Below are 17228 nucleotides of genomic sequence, written 5' to 3'. Positions count from 1 at the left end.
AGGACTCTGCCTTGTATGAAGAGAAGGGGAGGAGGTGCCATGGCTGTTAATGGCCACTAGAGGCTCTCAGGGCTGGGCAGGGTATGGGGGCTGTGTATATGTGATCTCCCACTACCCCCCACCTGGCCAGAGCTAAAATAATAAAATGCTGAGCTCACTGTTCCCCCACCCTTTCCCCCGGCACTGGGCTCCTCCTGCTGCCGGGACAGTGCTCCAGTAGAAGAGACGGACCAACCAACAGGGGGAAGTGAGAAGGGAGGTGGCCACAGGACTGGTAGGTGTGGAAGGCAGGGGGCTTATGGGCAAGAGCCTGGTGGGAGATGGGAGGAGAAGAATGGCTCCTATGGGGAATGATACGGAGTATGTCTCTGTCTCTGTCACTCAGTGTATGTCTCTGCCACTGTCCGTATGATCCCTTAACTGTGTATAATTTACATTGTCAATGTAAGTGTCACATACTTTCTAGATCTTTCATATTCAGTGTGATGTATATGTGTAGTTTGTATGTATTTTTTATATTGTAAAAGATTGTGCAAGTTTAATCGTCCCACTGTTTTTAGAGAAACTTTACCCCATTTAGAAGGCATTTCCCACCCATTGGTCTGGTGTCACCTTCCTATCCAAAGCTAGGGACAAATTATGGGGACTCAGTCCTTTCTCCTGAGGCCTTACCGCTTTTTCCCCAACCTGGAAGTCCCCTAGCTTCTCTGAGCCTTGCTTTCCCTTAGGATTTAGAATTTTAGCATATAAAGAAAGTAAAATTTTGATCCCCCACAATAAAAGCAGAAATTAGGGTGGGGTAAGAGATTGTCTCTTTCCCCCGCCCCCAGTTTTCTTTGCTTTCTTTAACCAGTTTAGGGAAAAGGCTGGATTATGGGGAAGAGAGAAGGAATTTCCCTGAAGCTCTTGGTCTCCCCCTCAACCCCTTTCAATAGGAGCTGGGCAAGGGCCAGCTGTGTTGGCAGGGCTTCCAGCAGCTGTGCTAGGGCAAGAGACACTGCAGGGTGAGGTTATAGGGGAGGGGTACTGCCAGGACTTTTCCGTCATACGGTGGGTAGACAAACCCAGCTTGGATGCCTGGGATCCCCATCCAGAGTGGCTGGAAGCTGGGGAAGCAGGAAGAAAGAGACTCTGGTTCTAACTGTAAACAACCTAACCTTCCCCCGTCTTCCCATCTCCAGCTAGATTTCTAACCTCCAAGGTATCCAGTTCAATGTTCTGCCCCCAGCTGGTCTCTTTGTGTCCCTACTGTGTTCATGTCCAACCACTTTTCCCATGTTCCCCAGGCTCTGTGAGTGCCACACATTGGGGAGGGGGTGGGGGCCATCATGTCATCGTATCAGAAGGAACTGGAGAAATACAGAGACATAGATGAAGATGAGATCCTAAGAACCTTGAGCCCTGAGGAGCTAGAGCAGCTGGACTGCGAGCTACAAGAGATGGACCCTGAGGTAGGGGCTCTAGCACAGAGTACCAGGGGCAGTCTCAGGCATTTGGGAAGGGTGTTGGGCTCTGGGTGGCTGAGACCAGGGCTACCTACAGGACCTGGAGTCCCAAGAGGGCCAGGGAAAAGGTGTCTGGAGATGTTTTAGGGAGCCCTAGAGGTACCCCAGGTCAGAGGGGAGGCCTGACTTGCTCCCCAAAACTCATCCCTAAGAACATGCTCCTGCCAGCTGGACTAAGACAACGTGACCAGACAAAGAAGAGCCCAACGGGGCCTCTGGACCGAGAGGCCCTTTTGCAGTACCTGGAGCAGCAGGCACTAGAAGTCAAAGAGCGTGATGACTTGGTGCCCTTCACAGGCGAGAAGAAGGGTATGGGGACCCTGACATCCATGCCTCCCAGAACCCAAGTGGCTATCTCTCACATGTATCCCCTCCAGCTTCCCTCTCAGCCTTCCAGCTCCCAGCTGCCCAGGGACTTGAGTGTCCTGACACTTGCATGCCAGCTTGCCTTCTTCAGTTCTTATGAGAGATCAGGAGACTCAGGAGTCCTGAGCTCGTAGAGGACTCAGACTTTCCAGTGTTCCCTAGTGACCCAGCATTCTACCTCCTGGAGAAGGAAAGGAAGCCAGAGGCCAGGATCTTGGGAGAAATTACCTCTACCTGAACCATCCTTCATCTCCTCATCAGGGAAACCCTACATTCAGCCCAAGAGGGAAATCCCAGCACAGGAGCAGATCACCCTGGAGCCTGAGCTGGAGGAGGCGCTGGCACATGCCACAGATGCTGAGATGTGTGATATTGCAGGTGGGCAGCTGTGGGTAGCTGGAGGGTGAGAGGATTAGGATGTAAGGGCAGGGGGTCCTAGCTATGATGTGGGACTAGTGAGGAAGGCCCTGAACCAGGACATAGATGTCTGAGAAAGTCTCAGGCAGTGAATTTATAATTTTCTTACTTATTTTTCTGTTTATATATGTATTTTTTTTAATTTAGTAAGTAAAATCTTGAGCAATTTTCCAAGGATTGTAAGAGCAAATAAAAGTGGAGCTATTCTGGCTGAAATCAGGTCTCTGCAGACTCCTTTACCCTCTAGTGGTGCCTTAGGGACCTTCCTATAGCCCTTTCTCAATGTTTTAGAAACTATTGCTTTAGGCAGTTTATGGAGGGGACCCCTGGTGCTGAGGGAGGGTGGAAAGCCTTTTTGGAAGAGTGGAAGGGATCAGACTTTAAAATTGTACCAGATTCAGAATGAGGTAGGTGGGGGCTTAGAATAGGTCCCTTCTCATTCCCTGTGCTGCCTCTGCTTACCCTCTCCAGCAATTCTGGGCATGTACACATTGATGAGCAACAAGCAATACTATGATGCCATCTGCAGTGGAGAAATCTGCAACACCGAAGGCATTAGCAGTGAGTGTGTTTGGGGAGCGTGGTCCCTAGGGCTCTGGGCAGGCAGTCCCAGAGTCTGGGAAAAGGTAGCAAAGGGTGAAGCAATGAATCCAGGAGAAGACATGTTGCATGAGTGGTAAGAGAACCAATGGGGAGGAGATTGTGGGGGACATGTTGGGGTTCCCTTCCTGCCCTCACCCACTAGGTGTGGTACAGCCTGACAAGTATAAGCCAGTGCCGGATGAACCCCCAAATCCCACAAACATTGAGGAGATACTAAAGAAGGTTCGAAGCAATGACAAGGACCTAGAGGAGGTGAACCTCAATAACATACAGGTATTTGACTCCCATCTTCCAAACAGTAACACCAGGATAACTCTGCTGACATATGAGAGTCCTTAGCCTATCATCTCCTATTCTCCTCTGATAGGACATCCCAATACCCATGCTAAGTGAGCTGTGTGAGGCAATGAAGACGAATACCTACGTTCGGAGCTTCAGTCTGGTGGCCACGAGGAGTGGTGACCCCATCGCCAATGTAAGGCTAGCTGAGATCCCCAGCCCTCTCCCCACACATTACCCCTGGAAGGGCTGTCCTAAAGGTTGTGCTAGAGGATGCTATTCCCATCATGCCTTCTTAGGGCAGCCCTCCTGGAGACTCCTACCCTCAGTCCTATGGCTAACAACTCTGAAATCCAGAGATCATTTTCCCAAAGGGCTACAACCCTTTCTAATACCCCCAACTCCTCTGCACACTTAATTTCCCTGCTTTCCCTTACTACCTACCCTCACTTCTGTCTCCCTCTAGCCCCACTTACAGCTCCTCCAGGACTCTTCTCAAAGAGCTGTGTTTCCCTCTTGCTCCTGTTCTTTCTCTCCTCAGTCATCTGTGAAACTCCCCTAATCCTAACCCAAGTCCCTACTACCCAGGCGGTAGCTGACATGTTGCGTGAGAATCGTAGCCTCCAGAGCCTGAACATTGAATCCAACTTCATTAGCAGCACAGGGCTTATGGCTGTGCTGAAGGCAGTTCGGGAAAATGCCACACTCACTGAGCTCCGTGTAGACAACCAGGTCAGTGTTCCCTTCCCCTGGTCTTAGCATTCAGCTAATACTCATTTAGCCTCTTCCCTGAGCCAGCTACGGGGGCAGCTATCTCACTTAACCTTGTTTGAATTCTCCTCTTGATTGTCTGTATGAGGGGAGCCAAGTCAGCACCTCCCTTCACCCACTTTGGAACCTCCCAAAGGGGTCTGTGGTGTGGGATGGTGAGCAACCCAGAAAGGGTGACTGACGGCTTTTGCCTCTTCCTCCCCCAGCGTCAGTGGCCTGGTGATGCAGTGGAGATGGAGATGGCCACCGTGCTAGAGCAGTGTCCCTCCATTGTCCGCTTTGGCTACCACTTTACACAGCAGGGGCCACGAGCTCGGGCAGCCCAAGCCATGACCCGGAACAATGAACTACGTGAGTAAACTGTAGACGTGGTGTGTGAAGAGAGCAAGGAAATATGGAAATGGGTGAATCTTTCTGACATAGTGACAAACAGCCTTGGGTGCTACCAAAGAGATATTCACATGAGAAGTTCAAATCCCATGAGTGATCAGAAGGTAGATAGAAAAGTCCCCCTGCCCCAAATATATACCAGTAGAGAAGTGGAAAGGAAGCTAGACATAATAATGTTTATTTGTTTATTTGTGGTATAGTTTCTTGCTAATGTAGGATGGGCCTGTCAGGTGGCCTAAGACACTACCACTTTATGAGTCTGGCTAAGGAACTGGAAAGGAGAAAAGTACCTTTGCAGAAAGCAGGAGCTGGAACAAATACTTATGTTTTCTCTCCCTCCTTTATAGGTCGCCAGCAAAAGAAGAGATAACACTACCTTTCCCTTCACCAACTAGAGCTGGGAGCACTGGACACTTAAATCCTCATCTATCCCCCTTTCCTGTAAATAAAAGCCCTTATGTCCACTCTGCCTGCCTTCTTCCTTGGGCTTTGGCATGAGAATCTTGGCGTAACCCCCAAGGGTTACTGCCAGTTCATCAGGGGATTATTTATACTCTGGGGATCAGCAGGCAGGGAGGTTCAGGTTACTAGGAAGAGGTGGGTGGGGGAGCTCCCTCCCTTGGTGTTCCCCATAACCCTGCCAATGCCTTTTTTCTCTTCTACTTTCACAGGGTACTTAGCCTCAGCCTATTTCCAGATGTGGCCAGGCCCCCCCCCAGTGCCTACCCAGTAGCCCTCATGTGCTATGAAAGGCGAAAGGACTTTTTGAGTGGAGGTGGGGAAGGAGGCAGACAACATGAAGGGCAAAGACCTCTTTTTGACAGACTTATTAATAGGGCACTGAGCTGCAGGCAGCTGACGCTTGGCATGACTTTGGTAGAAGGTGGGGGAAGGGTTATAAGTACGGGGAGCAGGGGAGGAGTGACCAGGCTGAGAATGAACATATCCTGAGATTAGACAAGGAATCAGACTTGAGGAAAGTTAGATTGCCAGAACCCAATGTAGTTTATTTGTGAATGAATGGGGAAAGAAGGTGTCAGTCCAAAGGGAGATCAGGGGGTTCCTCCTCATCAGAGTCAAACTCAACATTTTCATCTTTTACCCATCGACCTCGTCCATCTGGGATCCATCCAGAGCTGGAAACATCAGAGAAAAGAGAATTGGTCAAGAAAGAAGTTTATTAAAAATTTAGTGTCAATAAGAAAACACAATTGAATAGGTTTGAAAAAAGGAGGGTCAGAGAGAAAAGAGAAAATCTGAGGAAAGTGATTTGGCATATTCACCTTCGAAGGGTGAGGTAATGATCCAGGGCTCGTCTTCTCGTAGGGCTCATAGGTGCTGGGGCTGAGACAGTAGCTGACTCCTTGGCCTGTGGGCCAGCCCCAGGCTCAGGTTCCTCACTGATCTTCCCACTTTGGAGTTCGACCTCTGGGGGAAGACAGGAGACAGAGGGACCAGGGGCTTCTGATCTGGGTAGAGAAGAATCAGAGTCTATAAACACAGTAAAGGAAAGAGCCAACTCTCCTATGACTCCCAACCTCAAAACAGTACTTCCTAAACTGTGATACTAAAGATATTAGTAAGTGTTCTACTTAAAAAGGATTTCAGAATCATGAATTTGGGAAATGCTAGCTTAAAAATTTTAAAGTTCTTTTAATCTTAGGACTTTGTATGGCCTCTAAAATATACTAAATGTTATAATCCTTCAAGTAGGATTACAAAGTACCATTTCCCAAACTTTATTTAAAATCATGAAATTCTCTTTTTCCTGAAATACCAACTAACATCTCCAGAACACTAATATTCCTCAGAATACAATTTGGGAAACGATAACTTTACAGCCATCTATCTCCTGATCCTTCCTGCTTCTGGATTTCCCATCCCACAGACCTGTACTTCCGGCGGCAGCAACTGTTATAGTGGGGAGCTCTGTGCAGAGCACTCTGGGTGATAAGTCGGGTCTGGGTTAGCAGAGGAGCCTGGTAAGGAGATGGAAGACAGAGTCAGAGCCCTTTAAGCCTGGTGTGGGCATCAGGGTTCTGCCTAGAATACACCCTCCACCTCTCATTACCTCAGCTTTAGTCTCTTCCCTCCTCAATTCATTCTGCTGTTTTGGATTTTGCTTCATTCCCTTTCCTGGCTGCTTCTTGCCATAGAAAAGCTGCAGGCCTGAGGAGAAAGGGAAAGAGAGTTAAAAGCACCAAGAGTGGTCTGCAGAGATTTCAAGGGTTTATTCTCTATCTTCCCTGTCTTCCCCTAAACTTACTGGACAGATGTTTCTTGCCTGCACGGTGGGCAGTCAGCATGGCCAGGGTGTCCAGTACAGGTCGGTGGGGACAGATGGCACAAGCAAAACTGGAGAAGGAGAGAGACTAATTGGTCTGGGGTAGGGCTGTTGTTGGGGTGGAGGCCGCGGGTGGGGGAGGTCCCTGCTGTAGGTCCCACCCTGTCTTAGCAGTCCTTTCCAAAGCTCAACTCCCAGGTCCCCTAATCTCCACCTCTTCCAGTCCTCACTCCCCGCCAAAGAATCCTAGATACTCCTGATCTCCTCCTTAATAACAAGTTCGTTAAAGCCGAATGCAGTAGCATCTCCAGTCCCAGTTACTTAGGAGGCTGAGGTGAGAGGATGGCTTGAGCTCAGGAATTCAAGGCCCATCTGGACAACACGGACAACATTGTGAGCCTCCATCTCAGGAAAAAAAAAAAACCTAAGGCTTGATCCACTTCTCGCCCTCACCGTCCATCCCGTAGCATCAGCGCCTCATCCTCTGGGATGTAACTGGCCAGGAGGTCCCCGACTCTTCGTTTCTGCAGGGAGTATGAGAAGTCCAGACGGGATCAACGGGATAGGAGGGAGGGATGGAAGGGGAATGGTAGGGATGAGGAGTCAAAGGGAATAAGGACCATGGGGAGAACAGCAATCACAAGACGAAGGGGTCACTACCGAGCTCTAGTCGCCTGGCTACCTCCCACACCCCCGAGCTGTTGCCAAAGCAACAAGACAAAGCAGAGAGCAGCTTCAGCTGCTCCAGACCCTCCCCGCTCACGCTTACTTTGAGCACATTGAGTTGACTCCAGTCGTCCCCTTCCCTCTTGAAAGACATCACGACTGCGAATCTCAGAAATGAGAAATTCTGTTGCATCAGTTTTCCCACTCCTCTAGGCCACCGTAGCAAGGTGGGACATCTCTCCTTTTTCCGGTCTCTTTCTGGTTGGCCGCCGCACTTCCGGAGAGGCACTTCCATGCATGCACTGCGCGATACCGAAAGCCAGCCTCTAGCGCGCTGAGGGGAACTGCATTTCCTATGGTGCCCTGCGACTCCACAAACGCGGAGCCTTCTGGGAAATGAAGTCTTTCTTTTTTTTCTCCAAAGAGCTTGCCGCTCCCCTGATCCAGGCCCTTGCGAGGCCTTTGGAGGGACATGAACCTAGATGTGGAGCAGGAATTTGAGGGTGTGACCTATCTGATGCGGCGCGGGCCTTTGAGGATCTCTGAGTGGAAAGTGTACTAAAACGCTATCGTCACGCGTTTCATTTGCGGCGACAGTCCCCCTCGGGTGGGCCTGATTTGTTCCTGACCCTAGCAGACAAACCCCAGGACGGGGCGGTGCCGGAATGGGGGAGCGCCCCGAGGCCAGGCTGCCGGACGTGGGGGCAAACTGAAGAAAGAGTGTTGAGGAGGGTGTTCAGAGTTCAAAGGTCAGAGGTCAGTGTAGCAGGGAGGGGGCGCGAACGTAAGAAGGGTGCTAACTCAGGTAGGGACTGAATTCTCACGGGACAGATTTGTGGGTAAGGGGTTTGGCGGGAGGAGAAGCAAGGTGCCGGGCGTAGTGCCAGGGGACGTGGGGAAACTTGAGAAGAGAAAGGGGAAAGAAGTACCCTGAATATCCATTTCCAGACTTCAGGCCCATCACTCTCAGTCATTTAGCGGAGCCCCCACCAGTTGCAACCCCGGCTGTCCTCAGGGTGAGGAGATGACTTCTCCCTCTAGACAGCCCCCCCTCGGGGGATCAGGACTGCTTCAAGGGAGCCGGGCTCGTTCTTATGGAAGCCTGGTGCAATCAGCCTGCTCCCCAGTGAGGGAAAGACGCCTGGAGCATCAGTTGGAGCCCGGAGACACTCTGGCTGGAGTAGCACTCAAATACGGGGTGACGGTGAGTTTTCAGGATTGGGGTACGGACAACCAGTTAGAAGGGATTTAGTCCTCGAGAGAATGTAGTGGACCTTTTAGGCAACCTCCTTTGAAATTTTCCTAATTGTGTTGTGGTCTCTCCTGCCTTTACCTTTTTATTTTCCCATCTCAGTGTTGCACTGTCTGATTGGGACAAATCCTGTCCTACTATTGCAATAGAGAGGAGTAGCTCCTATTTATTATGTCAGACACTATGCTAGAGGGTTTCCATACATTAGCCCATTTGACCCTCACATCCCTATCAAGTATACAATTATTGTTCCGTTTTTGCATATGAAGAAACTGATATTTAAATTGGTTAACCAATTTGACCAAGATCAAATACCTGAGTGTCAGAGTTCGGATTCAAACAGGTCTAACTCTTTTAACCACGTAGAAAATTTTTAATTGAGAGTGATTACACATTTACAGCAAATAATGGAGAGCTGATTTTTAGTTCTAAGTACCTAAAGTAGCCGGGCATGGTAGCTCACGCCTGTAATCCTAGCACTCAGGGAGGCCAAGGCAGGAGGATTGCTTGAGGTCAGGAGACTAGCCTGAGCAAGAGTGAGACCCTGTCTCTACTAAAAATAGAAATAATTAGCCGGGTATGGTGGCACACACCTGTACCAGCTACTTGGGAGGCTGAGGCAGGAGAATCGCTTGAGCTTAGGAGTTTGAGGTTGCTATGGGCTAAGCTGATCCCACGGCCCAGGCAACAGAGACTCTGTCTCAAAAAAAAAAAAAAAAAGTACCTGAAGTGCCTGTCTCTTCTTGTTCTTGTTTCCTCCTCAGTGCTCTGCCTTCTTCCCAGTAAGGTGGCTTCCTTGATGCAAAAGAGGTACTCTCTACACCAAGTATTTCAGGTCACGCATAGGGGAGACTTGATAGGTGTAAAAATGTACTGCATTAAAGTTGATGAGGTTATCCATTCCCTCCCACCCCACACTCTGCCCCAGCCAGATCTTGTTCCATCACACACAAGCAAATATTGAATTTAGCCAACATTTTATGGTTGCTGTATTTAGAGCTGTGTAGTAACTCTTGGGAGAGAAAAACATAATAAAATGTATAGTTGCTGTCCTCATATAATTTACATGAGCAATTGACAGGGACACAAATAATGACTATGGGTGACAGACAGTGGTGAGTTTGTAGGGGTATTAACAGAGGGTGGAAAATCAGAAAAGATTAATTTTACTTAAGGGGGCAAGGGTGGACATTGGTGCAGATTTTCAGCGTGCCATCACAATGGGCCCTGAAAGACTTAGACTTCCTCTATGGCCCGTCTTACAATTCTACATAATACAGTTATTTACGTCTTTGTCTTTCCTATAATGCTTTCCTATGCTCCTTAAAAATAGAACTATTTTTTTAACTTTATATCTCTAAAGTCTGGCATAAGCTGGGTGTGGTGGCTCATACCAGTGACTCAGGAGGCTGAGGCAGGAGGATCACTTGAGGCCAGGAGTTCAAGACCAGCCTGGGCAACATAGTGAGACTCTGTCTCTAAATAAATAAATAGATAGATAGATAGATAGTCTGGCATAGACCCCAGCATAAAGAAGCTTAAAATATGAGGGGTTTCTCTTGTTTGTTTGTTTTTTTTGTTTTGAAAGAAGGTCTCACTCTGTTGCCTGGGCTAGAATGCAGTGGCATCATCTTAGCACACTTTAGCCTCCAACTCCTGGGCTTAAGTGATCCTCCTACCTCAGCCTCCTCAGTAGCTGGGACTACAGACATGGACCACCATGCCCAACTAATCTTTACATTTTTTTGTAGAGACAGGATCTCACTATGTTGCCCAGGCTCGTGTCAAATTCCTGGCCTCAAGTGATCCTGCTTCGGCCTCCCAAAGTGCTGGGATTATAGGTGTGAGCCACCGTTCCTGGCCTTTTCTGTTTTTTAGAGATGGTATCTCACTGTGTTGCCCAGGCTGGAGTGCAGTAGCTATTCACAAGTCATAGTACACACAGCCTCCACATCCTGGACTCAAGTGATCCTCCTGCCTCAACCTCCCAAGTAACTGGGACTATAGACATGCATTACTGCACCTGGCTGAAAGATGTTTTTTGAATGAATGAATGAAAATGTGGCTAAGATTTCCACACATGGAGATTGGGAGTACAGGAAAGAAAACATTTCAAGTAAAATAGTCCCCCCTTATCTGCAGGGGTTATGTTCCAGGGGTTATGTTTCACCCCCAGTGGATACCTGAAATTGTGGATGGTACTAAACTCTACATATACAGTACTGTGTTTTTTCCTGTATATACATGCCTACGATAAAGTTTAATTAATTAATTAATTTATTTATTTTTTTGAGACAGAGTCTCGCTTTGTTGCCCAGGCTAGAATGAGTGCCGTGGCGTCAGCCTAGCTCACAGCAACCTCAGACTTCTGGGCTTAAGCGATCCTTCTGCCTCAGCCTCCCGAGTAGCTGGGACTACAGGCACGCACCACTATGCCCGGCTAATTTTTTCTATATAGATTTTTAGTTGGCCATATAATTTCTTTCTATTTTTAGTAGAGATGGGGTCTCGCTCTTGCTCAGGCTGGTCTCAAACTCCTGACCTCGAGCAATCCACCCGCCTCAGCCTCCCAGAGTGCTAGGATTACAGGCGTGAGCCACCGCACCTGGCCTTAAAGTTTAATTTATAAATTAAGTATAGTACTCTTGCACTTTGGGGCCATTATTGTGTAAAATAAGGGTTACTTGAACCCAAGCACTGCGATACCCTAACAGTGAATTTGATATCCAAGATGGCTACTAAGTGACTAATGGTCACTGGCGGTATGGATATGCTGGACAAAGGGATGATTCATGGCCCAAGCTGGACAGTGCAGGACAGCGCGAGATTTTATCATGCTACTCAGAATGGCACACAGTTTAAAACTTCTGAATTGTTTATTTCTGGTGTTTTCCATTTAATATTTTCAGACTGTGGTACACTGAGGGTAAGGGGGGACTAGTGTAGAGGGAATGGCCTAAGCAAAGGAAGTAGGTATGAAAATACAGGGCAGCCCCTGGGTCTCAGCAGGAGGTATGTAACAAAGAAAACAGGGCTACCAGGGATTCAACAATTTTTTTTATTATGTGTGTGCTTTTTTAAATTGTATAATTCATTTATACAAATATTCAACAATAATTTATCGAGGCTTTCTGATAGCCCTAAAATTTGTGAGTACAGGAAAGTTCTGGGTCTAGTGAAGAAGAGTTTTAGGTTCTAGTTCCACGTTTCTGCTTCCTGGCTGAGTCACTTCCCCCGTCTGGGATCTTGGTTTCCTCACCATTTGTAAAATGAAGAAAATGTGTTAAATAATGATAACTATTTATTACCTACCTATCATTTACAGTACACTGAGTATGTGCCAAGCGTTATACATGAATTATATTATCTTCCTAAAACTATGAGGTAGGTGTAACTATCCCCATTTAAAGATGAAGAAACCAGGGCTCAGAGAGATAACTTGCCAGAGACTACACGGCTAGTGTAATTGCTAGAGCTAAGATTCAAACTAGGTTGTCGTCTTCTAAAACCCTCCCTTTTAACTGCTTTGTTATACCAACTAGATTCTAAGGACCTTTCTAGTTCTAGTTAAAGACTGTGGCTTGATACTGTGTGACCCCTCTGGGCAATAATAAAAGCAACAAAATTCACGAATCAATTCATAGCATCTTGGAGCTAGAAAGGGACCCAGGATAATATCCAGGCAAAATAAATTTAATAGCATCAAAGCATTTGGCAAAATAATAGTATAAAAGTACAAGCCAATTTTATCTTTTTTATTGTTTAGATTGATTCAGTTTTATTTTTAAACACATTGTAGTATAAGAGTTTATTAGTCAAGTTTATTGTAGTACCCTTGCCCTAGGGTAGAAAGAGCTTTGATATTTGACAGATATAAGAAATATGATTTTCCAAACATGTGCCAATATGGGATGAATTTTCAGTAAAACTGGCTCTCTGGCTTCTGATAATAAAATACTAGTACACTATATCTGCTGTTTCTTTTCTTTTCCTTTTTCTTTTTTTTTTTTTTTTTTTTTGAGACAGAGTCTTACTTTGCCTCCCCAGCTAGAGTGCAGTGGTGTTGTCATAGCTGACTGCAATCTCAGAGTCCTGGGCTCAAGAGATCCCCCTGTCTCAGCCTCCCGAGTAGCTGGGACTACAGGTGTGTGCCACTGCGGCCAGCTAATTTTTCTATTTTTGGTAGAGACAGGGAGACAGGATCTTGCTCTTGCTCAGGCTGGTCTTGAACTGCTGACCTCAAGCTATCCTCCCACTTCAGCCTCCCAGAGTGCTGGGATTACAGGCGTGAGCCACCCTGCCCAGCCTCTGCAGTTTCTGTATTTTATTATCTAGTTTATTTTTGTGCCAAGCTCTGTGTGATGCTAAGGAGCACCTCAGGGATACAGTGACAGCGAGTCACCATCCCTTCCCTTAAAGGACTCGTAGGGTTTCAGCAAGGCAAATATTCAAAGAGGTGAATAACAGTATAATAGGGTAGGTATTATTACAGCAATATTTATAGTATGCATTGGGAGCCCTGAAGAAAGTAACACAAAATGGAATGACAGTTCATGAGTAGATGTTTTCTAAGCAGGGAAAGGGATAGTGGGGAGGCATTTCAAGCAGAAGGAGCAGCATGAATAATGAAAGATCATGGAATGTTCAAAGAAAAGTGAAAAGTTCAGGATAGCAAAATGTATAGGTGGGGCTGGGTGCGATGGCTCACGCCTGTAATCCTAGCACTCTGAGAGGCCGAGGCGGGCAGATTGTTTGAGCTCAGGAGTTTGAGACCAGCCTGAGCAAGAGCGAGACCCCGTCTCCACTAAAAAATAGAAAGAAGTTATCTGGACAACTAAAAATATATAGAAAAAATTAGCCGGGCATGGTGGTGCATGCCTGTAGTCCCAGTTACTTGGGAGGCTGAGGCAGAAGGATTGCTTGAGCCCAGGAGTTTGAGGTTGCTGTGAGCCAGGCTGACGCCACGGCACGCCACGCCTCTAGCCTGGGTGACAGAGCAGGACTCTGCCTCAAAAAAAAAAATTGTATAGGTGGCAGAAGAAGAGAAATGAATCTATACATTTCCTTTGGGGGCTAGATTGAGAAAGTACTTGCATGCTAATTTGGATTTTATCTTTTAGCTAATGAGCCATAGGAGGTTTATAAGCAGGGTACTGAGTTAATCCAATTTATTATTTTTAGAAAGATAGATGCCAAAAGGATAATGAGTAAAGATGGAGAGAGGAAGACCAGTTAAACTATTGCAGTAACCCAGATGAGAAATATTAAGAGTCTCTTCTAAGCCAATGGCAATAGCGTGAAGGTGAGACCAGATGTGAGAGATTTGGGAAGCACTTTTGTTGATCAGTTGGTATGGGTGATGAAAGTATGAGTTAAAAATTAACATTGATATTTCTACCTTGAAAGCCCTAGTAGATAGATGATGATGCCAGTCACTATATTCAGTAATGAATAAATAGGTAAATAGGTACAAAATAAATATTTGATTAGTAAAATTATTTAGAAATTTTTCTAAAGACGGGGACTCGCTATGTTGCCCAGGCTGGTCTCGAACTCCTGGCCTCAAGCAATCCTCTCACTTCAGCCTCCCAAAATGCTGGGATTATAGGCATGAGCTGCTAGCCAGGCCAAAATTGTTAATATTATAGTGTGAAAACCATTCCCAGAAGGAGTAAAAAAGGCTGAGAATCCTAGTTCCAGCTCTGTCATTAACTTGCTAGATAACCTTCAGCAAGTAGCTTAACCTCTCTGAACCTCAGTTCCTTGATTTTTTTTTTTTTTTTGAGATAAGGTCTCACTGTGTCCCCAGGGCTAGAGTGCAGTGGCATCATCATAGCTCACTGCAACCTCAAACTCCTGACCTCAAGCCATCCTCCTGCCTCAACTTCCAGAGTAGCTGGGACTATAAGGCACACGCCACCATGCCTGGCTGATTTTTCTATTTTTTGTAGAGATGGATTCTCACTCTTGCTCCAGGCTGGTCTCAAACTCCTGGCCTCAAGCAATCCTCCCACCTCGGCCTCCCAAAGTGCTAGGATTACAGATGTGAGCTACTGCACTTAGCCCAGTTCCTTGATCCTTAACAGTGATTCTCAAAGTGAGGTCCAGGGACCCCTAGGGGTCTGTGAGACTCTTCAGGGGCCCACAAGGTCAAACTACTTTCATAGTAATAATAATAAGATGTTATATGCCTTTTTCACTCTCATTTTCTCATGAGTATACAGTGTTTTCCAGAAGCTGCATGATGTGTGATACTGGAACAGATTGAATGTAGAGGCAGATATAACAATCCTGTTGTCTTCTGTTAAGTTAGATATTAAAGTGAATTGCAAAAATGTAAAACAATGTTCTTTATTTCTTTGTTTTGAAAAATATAGTTGTTTTTCATTAAGATATGTATGTTAACATGTAATGTGTTATTTTTCAATACATTTTTTAAAATTTCTCAGCTTTGATAATACCTTAAATACTGATAGCTTTTCAGTAATTAAAGGCTTTTTACCACAGTGATTTTTAAAAGTGGAAAAGGGCCCTAAGACCAAAAAGTGTGAAAACCACTGATCTATAAAATAGGAACTATCAGCCTTCTTGTCTGTTCTTTAGTTTGGTTGTTATGGGGTCAAATAAGCCCCTGTACAATCACTTTAAAAAGTTCAAGCTGCAATATAAGATTGATCATTATTACTGTCATTAATTTTGGTGACTTTTCTTTAAAGATGGAACAGATTAAGCGTGCAAACCGTCTTTATACTAATGACTCCATCTTCCTGAAGAAAACCCTCTACATCCCCATCCTGACAGAGCCCAGAGACTTGTTCAATGGTTTGGATTCTGAGGAAGAGAAAGATGGAGAGGAAGAGGTACGCCCAAGTAAGGATGAAGTTCGGCCACACTCAGCTGAGAGAAAGAAACAGGAGACAGGTTCAGGACGTGCCAATGGTAAAGTCCTCTCTGCACCTGGCCAAGAACCCCCCACACCCATCCACGACCTCTCTGCCTCTGATTTCCTTAAGAAGCTTGACTCACAGATCAGCCTGTCAAAGAAGGCTGCTGCTCAGAAGCTGAAAAAAGGGGAAAGCGGGTGAGTCTTGAACGGTTCGTTATATGTCCCTCCATAGACTCCTCTGTCCCTCCAGTATTACCTAACCAGCATAGTGCCATCAGAAGATGCAAGGTGATACCTTTCTCCCAGGTGGCCCCAAGACAATGAGCAGAGCCAATGGCTACTGGAATGGGCAGAAGCAGTGGGAAACTGGGTTCTGTGTTCTTTTTGGAGTAAAAAAGTTGACTGTTTTTACTGCCTGATCATCCATGAAGGAGCATTAGGGTTAGGATTTATGCAGAGGGTATTGAGATTATCTTAGAGCAACCAGCTTGTGTGTTAGGAGAGGAAGACAGCTTCCCATGTACCTCTTCACTTGGCCCATTCTCAGGTTGTTCCCTTGATCTGTCACTCTTTGTCTCTTTTCCTCACCTGCAGGGTACCAGGGGAGGATGCAGGTCACCACCTGAGCTCCCCTCGGATGCAGCAACGAGCAGTCCTAGGTCCTGTGCCATTGACACGTACATCTCGGACCCGGACACTACGGGACCAGGAGGATGAAATCTTCAAACTCTGATGTCCCCAGAACTGATTGTGAGAAGCAAGATGTTGAAGGAACAACTTGAGGGGGAGAGGAGCCCGAGGTGAGGCTCAAGAACATGGCTTCCCAGCCCGCCTCCCTCTACTCTAGCCATCTTCCCCAGCCTCCTTCTCTGCCAAGGATTCCTTGGCCTGGGGCAGTTTTATTGGCAAGAGTAGGGGATGGGCACTAGACCCCTTCCCAATTCTTAGGCTGAATCTAGAGTTGTCCTTTAGATTCAAAAGTCTCTTTTTGCATCCCTGCTGCCTTTTGTACCCCTTTCACCATTCCCTGGCGTTAGAGCAGGGAAGCAGAGATTCCCCCTCAACTTCCTCCTCGTCTCCAACTACGTTATCTAATTTATTTGGTGCTATATTGAACTAATATTTATTTGCTGTATCCTATTCCTTCCTACTCTTAGCTGGCAAATGGGATGTCTGTAGCCCTGGGATGAGGGGAGCCCTGGAACAGTGAGCCAGTGACTACTGGTTCCTCACCTTCCCCACCTCCTCAGCCAAGCACCTTACTGAGCAGCAATCAGTGATCCAGCCCCACCGTAGAGAATAGCAGACTGTGCCAGGCCTTTTCCTCAATCTCGAAGTAAAGGATTTGGGCTCAGGCTTGACTAACCAATTCCCTATGACTTTTCCACAACTCTTGCCCTGAGAGAAGTAGCCTTGTGGGATCTGACCTCTCCTTTCCAACAGTTCACCCTTCCGGCCTGTTCCTCTGCTCGGCCTGTGGTGGGGCTAAGGGATGGAAGAATTTCCCTGCGGTTTGAAGAAGACAGCTGAGCAAATCTCTTTGTTATACTCTCTCCCCACCAGAGCCTGTCTGTCTATGCCTTGCTCCTCACTGTGTATTTATTTGCAGTTTGTAGCACTGATATGCGGTACAGGTTTTTTTTGTTTCTTAAACAGAAGTAGGCAAGAAACCTCAATGATACTGGAAATATGCCTCAATCTCCTGTATGGAGATGGTGAGAGGTGAGATGAGTGGTGTTTATATATCTCCTTTTCTCTGTGATGATCATAAGGTATAAGAAGCTGGAGAGATTAAACATTGAGCCCTGT

At 46.6% G+C, this 17228-nt stretch overlaps 3 protein-coding genes across 5 annotated transcripts; 2 read left to right on the top strand and 1 right to left on the bottom strand.

Moving 5' to 3' along the window:
* The first annotated feature begins 787 nt into the window (after window positions 1–787).
* TMOD4 (tropomodulin 4) lies at window positions 788–4795 on the top strand. Its single transcript, XM_045545042.1, has 9 exons — window positions 788–1451; window positions 1658–1814; window positions 2133–2249; window positions 2760–2849; window positions 3034–3164; window positions 3259–3366; window positions 3759–3902; window positions 4148–4292; window positions 4679–4795. The coding sequence occupies exons 1-9, from the start codon at window positions 1329–1331 to the stop codon at window positions 4699–4701; spliced, it is 1038 nt and encodes a 345-aa protein (XP_045400998.1). The 5' UTR covers window positions 788–1328; the 3' UTR covers window positions 4702–4795.
* A 517-nt stretch (window positions 4796–5312) lies between these two features.
* On the bottom strand, window positions 5313–7557 carry SCNM1 (sodium channel modifier 1). The gene is made up of 7 exons (XM_045545041.1): window positions 7385–7557; window positions 7069–7139; window positions 6598–6686; window positions 6403–6500; window positions 6222–6310; window positions 5615–5800; window positions 5313–5467 (listed from the first exon to the last, which is right to left on the bottom strand). The coding sequence occupies exons 1-7, from the start codon at window positions 7472–7474 to the stop codon at window positions 5368–5370; spliced, it is 723 nt and encodes a 240-aa protein (XP_045400997.1). The 5' UTR covers window positions 7475–7557; the 3' UTR covers window positions 5313–5367.
* An 81-nt stretch (window positions 7558–7638) lies between these two features.
* On the top strand, window positions 7639–17225 carry LYSMD1 (LysM domain containing 1). 3 transcript variants are annotated; one of them, XR_006733837.1, is made up of 4 exons: window positions 7639–8485; window positions 15250–15614; window positions 16014–16219; window positions 16863–17225. XR_006733837.1 is itself a non-coding variant. In XM_045545038.1 (3 exons), exons 1-3 carry the CDS (start codon window positions 8306–8308, stop codon window positions 16150–16152), a joined length of 684 nt encoding a protein of 227 aa, XP_045400994.1. In that variant the 5' UTR covers window positions 7639–8305; the 3' UTR covers window positions 16153–17225. The 3 variants fall into 3 exon arrangements, 1 of the variants encoding a protein (XP_045400994.1); XR_006733836.1 differs by having other exon boundaries at window positions 16577–17225; XM_045545038.1 differs by having other exon boundaries at window positions 16014–17225.
* The last annotated feature ends 3 nt before the right edge of the window (window positions 17226–17228 follow it).

This window comes from Lemur catta, chromosome 3 (assembly GCF_020740605.2).
Source record: "Lemur catta isolate mLemCat1 chromosome 3, mLemCat1.pri, whole genome shotgun sequence".
In the NCBI taxonomy this organism is placed as follows: Eukaryota; Metazoa; Chordata; class Mammalia; order Primates; family Lemuridae; genus Lemur; species Lemur catta.
The sequence above is the reverse complement of the archived record's forward strand: the minus strand, read 5'-3'. Positions and strand labels throughout refer to the sequence as shown.

Coding starts and splice junctions, on each gene's coding strand:
- TMOD4 (XM_045545042.1), top strand. CDS start 1,329: ATGTCATCGTATCAGAAGGAACTGGAGAAATACAGAGACATAGATGAA. Junction 1,452..1,657: donor TACAAGAGATGGACCCTGAG/GTAGGGGCTCTA, acceptor CTCATCCCTAAG/AACATGCTCCTGCCAGCTGG. Junction 2,250..2,759: donor TGAGATGTGTGATATTGCAG/GTGGGCAGCTGT, acceptor TACCCTCTCCAG/CAATTCTGGGCATGTACACA.
- LYSMD1 (XM_045545038.1), top strand. CDS start 8,306: ATGACTTCTCCCTCTAGACAGCCCCCCCTCGGGGGATCAGGACTGCTT. Junction 8,486..15,249: donor CACTCAAATACGGGGTGACG/GTGAGTTTTCAG, acceptor TTTTCTTTAAAG/ATGGAACAGATTAAGCGTGC. Junction 15,615..16,013: donor CTGAAAAAAGGGGAAAGCGG/GTGAGTCTTGAA, acceptor CCTCACCTGCAG/GGTACCAGGGGAGGATGCAG.
- SCNM1 (XM_045545041.1), bottom strand. CDS start 7,474: ATGCAACAGAATTTCTCATTTCTGAGATTCGCAGTCGTGATGTCTTTC. Junction 7,140..7,384: donor GTCAACTCAATGTGCTCAAA/GTAAGCGTGAGC, acceptor TACTCCCTGCAG/AAACGAAGAGTCGGGGACCT. Junction 6,311..6,402: donor GGGAAGAGACTAAAGCTGAG/GTAATGAGAGGT, acceptor TCTCCTTACCAG/GCTCCTCTGCTAACCCAGAC.